This window comes from Pseudomyrmex gracilis, unplaced genomic scaffold (genome assembly GCF_002006095.1).
Source record: "Pseudomyrmex gracilis isolate BER0280 unplaced genomic scaffold, ASM200609v1 scaffold_303, whole genome shotgun sequence".
In the NCBI taxonomy this organism is placed as follows: domain Eukaryota; kingdom Metazoa; phylum Arthropoda; class Insecta; order Hymenoptera; family Formicidae; genus Pseudomyrmex; species Pseudomyrmex gracilis.
In genome coordinates, this window is record NW_018020887.1 from 101,482 (window position 1) to 107,019 (window position 5,538).

Here is a 5,538-nt window from a genome sequence, read left to right on the forward strand (position 1 = left end):
AGGCATTATATATCTATTTTCAAAAGCACTAAATAGTTGTTTATATGTATTTGCTTCTATAGAAGCACTTTTTATGTAATGCAGTAAAGAAACTTAAAAATTAGAGAAATTTAGGTTTTTAAAACGTCGGTTTACAGGTCTTTATTCAGTTTACAGGCCGAGCTCCAGTACCCTCTTAATTATGTAAATATCTTTTACATACACACACGATTCTTGTAGATGTGATTCCTAACGCATCACTTGTTTCAATCGAAAATACTTCCAAAGATTTTTTTTATGTTCTAGTTTCAAAAACCAGATACTTTGCGATCTACACTTCGCTGACGTGGCGCTGATGGAGTGCTCGGACTTCATGCAGCAGTTGCGCAGCTTCAAACCACAAAGTTTAGGCTGCGCAGTTGCAAGAAGAAAATCCTCGACCACCTTGATCTTCCCGTTGCCACCTCAAGCGTGCTCCGGTAAGTATTATTGTTTTCGTCAATATTAACTTTTCTTTCTATATTATTAAATACATACGTATAAAAAAATATGTGTGTATGTGTGTGTACTTGTGCAAAACTCTAAACTCTTTGTTATTCTTGTAACACCGAGAAGCTACAGGTGGTTCCCCGTCTTAGATTGTGAACGATTTATATGTATAAAATTATTATCCGTTAAACTGTTAATCGAGTAATTATGTAATGGCGAATACAATAGAGTTCAATATAGATCTGCGATAGAAATATGAAGTAAATAAAGCTACACACAAAGAAATATTTATGACAGAAAATATGCGTGTAATAATTATCACATATCGCGTTGTTCGCTTCATTTTTAGGTGAAGTTATCACGCGGATTTTAAAAGTAACGCTTCGATATTTGTACGATCGAGCAGTTAGGTTGTATTGATAATATTTGGGAGTAGATTTCCACTATCAAAAGTGCATAATTTGTCACTTTTAATCCCACTTCTTCGCTTTGCGAGCCCGAATATTGTTGTAATTTCCATAAGAGGTGCTTCAGTCACTCGGACCGTTTCGGAATCTGGGTTTCCGATTAAATACGAATGGCCATTATACTTGAACAAAAGATTTGGCAATTAGTTCGAATCGCATCAGTGGACAAAAAGAAGAGGATGGGCACACCGCGGGCGGTTCACTCTAAGTTCGAATACCAAGCCCTGTTTGCAAACAGCTTGGTGTTCTACCTTACAGTGAATCGACCGCGGTATCGTCGACAGCTGTTCGCAGGAAAAGGAGCAACAAGGTAGGAAGAGAAGACAAAGATTGATAAAACGAAACGACGGCGGGAGAGAGAGAGAGAGAGAGAGAGAGAGAGAGAGAGAGAGAGAGAAGAAATACATTCTAAAAAAGAAGAATTACCCCAGCTGGTTTTAAGTGAATTTGTAAGTTCAATGTTTGCGAAAAGAAAATGAGTTTAGTCGTTTGCTTGCACTTCTGTTGCATTTATTTTCTTAAAAGAACACATTTATATGAACACACATATGACTCAGTTCTTAAACGCAAAAAGAGTGCATAAAGTATAAGCAATACGAAAAAACCTAATCACTTTCTTAGTTCTCTTTCATGTTCAATTCGCCTTCGAAGTTATTTTGCCGGATCGGATTTCTCTCTTAATAATTTCAGGACGGAATGTTCGTTTTCGTGTGTTGTTTGACCCATCCAATTTGATTGTTCCTTATCTCTCTTTCTCCTTTTTCCCTCTTTTCTCATTTTTTTTCATTCTTTTTTCCTCTAAACCAACTCCATCGTCAAAAGAAATGATTTAGTAACTGTTCTTTTTTTTGTATCCCACAACAAAAAACATCATTAGCATTATTGCCTAACAATTTGTATTTTGTACAAAGTAAGAAATTAATTGTGACAGTAATTAATTAATTGTAACAGTAATCTCTCATTTTTAATGAAATTATTTTACTGATGTCCGCGCTTTTTCTCATAATGAACATTTAAGATTTTTTTATTTACATGTGTAATGCGTGATACTATAAAATAATATAATACGTTCTACATTGTAATTAAACGGTTAATTATCGGTTCCATAAACCATTTTCTTCTGGACGATATATCTTAATTATTTTTTGTATTATTATCCGCAACGTTGCGTCAAATAAAAGACACACAGTTTTTACGACTTGTTAGTCGACACTGTCGATAGTCTTTTGTTAAGCGCATCTCGAATACCTTTAGAAAAACATGTAGAAAATTTTTGTTCTTGTTTTTCTCGTTTTATTAGTATTTTATGTATTAGTATTTTATTAGTATTTTATTTTTTTAATTTTAGTTTTACTATAATTAACAAGATTTGAAGCCGTTTGTTGTTGATTGTATATGAAACGTTCTGAGAAAATGCATTAAGGAGATAATAAAAGAAACATTTTCTTTACTATATATCTATTTATTAACTAATATTGTAAATAATTGTTAATTGAAGCAATGCAACGTTATTAGCGCTCGACTCTTACCTTAGTTCTTCCCAATTTTAAAATTGTTAAGAATAGTATATATTACATGCGCACGGATATTCCAAAGTATACGTTTTTCCTCGAATTGTATCCACTTCGAAAACTTATTATTTGCTGTTCATTTCGCTGATTATTAGCAAAAACCAAACTCCGTAAGACAGCGTGTAAATAAAGAATAGATGCATGTTGAAAATCTAATTTCTTCGCAGATGAGTTTTGTCAAGAGTTCCCTCACAATTTGATACCAACGCCGGGTTATTGGATCGAGTGTTCGCGGCCACAGATCACGTCGGACACGATTTGGGACGAGAGTGAGAGCGATCGCGATACCACCGATCTCGAGCAGGTGGAACAGGAGCAGACGGTGGAGGAGCGTTCGTCGATGCTTAAACGGCAGGACAACAGTTTTTGTCTCGTTGAAGAGAACGAAGTTGACACGGACGATGTGCCACGCAAGAAGACTACCATTGAAGAACAATGGGAGAAAAATCAAGGCTTTGAACTCACTTCAGTCGAGCAAGAAACTTATGAAAAATATTTTTATGGCACGGAGCATTGGAACTACTTCACCAACGACGAAGATTTGGGACCGGTGATACTTAGCATCAAGCAGGAAACACTCAACAATCGAGACCAGTTCAGGATTCTAGTCAGAGCGATCAGTTACACGGTCCATGGCCTCATTCCTGCCAGCTGCGTCTTCGCCGATCGGTATGTAATTTTTTTTTTTCATTTTTAGATACATATATACATGCACATCTACTCAATATTTTGCGATCACACATATTTCTTGTGAAGTAATGTGTGCACAACAGAAAGTAATCACGCGTCAGTAAGATTGTATAACGTCAAATGTATACATATATATATATATATATAAAACGTTGAGCATTTTGTACTAAAACTCTTTTTTTTCTATCGGCTAAATATGTTTCAACGAAGTAAAAGAATCGATTTCCGATGTTACGATCAATATTTTTCTATTCTTCGCGAGGCAAAAATTGCAAATGTTTTTGCAGGTACAATCGAGAAGAAGTGGTTCGTAGTCTCGGTAAAGAGGTGAATATCAATCCGCCGCTGACCTTGGGCCAATTGCCAGATACGCCCGAAGAACTTCTGAAGCTCGATCAAGTTTTTATCAAGTCCGAGCTGAAAGTGGGAGTGATTTATATTCAGGAAGGCCAGTACAGCGAGGAGGAGATACTGGATAACAACGAGAATTCGCCGCTTTTTGAGGAATTTCTGCAGATTCTCGGGGAAAAGATCAGACTGAAAAATTTTGACAAGTATAAAGGCGGTCTCGATACTGTGCACGATTTGACAGGCCTATATTCTGTGTACACTAACTGGCGAGGTATCGAGATAATGTTCCACGTGTCTACTTTATTGCCTTACGAGAAACACGATCCTCAAAAAGTAAGTCATCAGTTTTGTTTTTATTAAATTTATCACTGTGTGAGAGAGAGAGAGTTAAAAAACTTTTAGACAATAAAAATGTGGTGAAGAAATTTAATCTAAAAATCGTCTTTATCTACTCTTTCTAGCTCCAGAGAAAAAGACACATTGGTAACGATATAGTGTGCGTCGTATTCTTGGAAGCCGACAACACGAGCTTCAGCCCAGCTTGCATTAAGTCGCACTTTTTGCATACATTTATCCTGGTACGAGTGAGTCCGCGAATTAAACGAAAAACCACTAGATACGAAGTGTCTGTCGTTACAAGAGACGAAGTCGGGGCCTACAAACCGTATTTATGGGAACAAAGTGTTTTTGAAAAAGGTGATATTTATAATTTTATATAGATAGATGAATTTTATTTGTTCCCCTCGGGGTTACAAAAATTCATACAAAGCACCTTAAACCTAACTTACAACTAGCTTATAAACTATTTTATTTTAATTTTTTTTTGTAATATTTTAAAAATAGGGGGGTATACGGGATCTCTCATATATGAGATGCAAATATAGCATTCTATATGAATTTAAGAATTGAAATCTCAATTCAAAAACTCACTGGAAGATTTACACGTGTATATACCCAGCTAACCGAATCTGTCGAAACAGATTTTGTCAAATGCTTGTTACAAATTTTGTTAGCAGAAAAATATCAAATATGATGTAGAGTTTGTTTTATCTGGCAATTTTGCAAAATTGCTAGCAAAAATATGTCCAAGCTTGTTGACAAAACATAACAGCAAATTGCTGGCAAAAACCGAGCAAAGCTTGCACATAATTTGAGACCAAATTGACGCCAAATATGAAGCAAGATCTGCGCAACACAACTTGATAGCAAAATAACAGCAAAAACTGTACAAGACTTGCAGTTCAGTCAAACTGCCCAGTAAGCAAAATGCGCGCAATATGCCAGCAGATTGGCAACAGATATACTAAAAAGTTGCGAGCAAATTGGTATCTGTTATGTCCGCATTAGGCTTACGATCTGCTAGCAAAGCCTGCTCACAGAATCTGACAGCAGATTGGCTTCAGAAACCGAGCAGAATCTGCTAACATGACTTGACATCAGATTGTCGGCAGAAACCGAGCAAGATCTGCAGTTTTTAGCGATTCATAAAATGGTGCATTTAAAGGATTTCAATATTATTTTTATATTTTTTAAATGTAAAATAAGTAAACAATTTAAAGCAATATTTTTATTATATAATTCTTACAATGATTTTTTTACATTTTATTGCGCGTTTTCAACTTATCTACTAAATTATAATTATGTATAAAAAAATTATACATAGTCATACACTAAAATTATATATAGATAGATATAATTTATTGACGTCTTAAACTAATTTAAATTCTAACTTCGCTATACACATACATAGTAAATTTATTATATAATGTGTCACACTACAACCTTTATAATTTTTGTATAAAACACTTTTTTCAAACATGTATTTTTCTAATTAATTAAGGAGTTTAATTTATTAAGGGGTTTCTACACTTTTGCAAGATCTTATATTTATAAAAAAATTATTTTGCTTGTATATAATGTTAGTGTTGTATATATGTTAGTATATACTGTTATATATGTATATATATATGTATATATATTATATATATATA

At 34.4% G+C, this 5,538-nt stretch overlaps 1 protein-coding gene across 6 annotated transcripts in view; it reads left to right on the forward strand.

The window, feature by feature from the left end:
* Window positions 1-5,538, forward strand: part of LOC109859929 — a 97,069-nt gene that overhangs the window by 83,365 nt on the left and 8,166 nt on the right. For all 6 annotated transcript variants that reach the window (XM_020438663.1, XM_020438665.1, XM_020438664.1 and 3 more), the window contains 4 exons: window positions 286-458; window positions 2,674-3,175; window positions 3,484-3,880; window positions 4,009-4,243. In XM_020438663.1, the coding sequence (XP_020294252.1) occupies window positions 286-458; window positions 2,674-3,175; window positions 3,484-3,880; window positions 4,009-4,243 (1,307 nt within the window). The remainder of the gene's footprint in view (window positions 1-285; window positions 459-2,673; window positions 3,176-3,483; window positions 3,881-4,008; window positions 4,244-5,538) is intronic.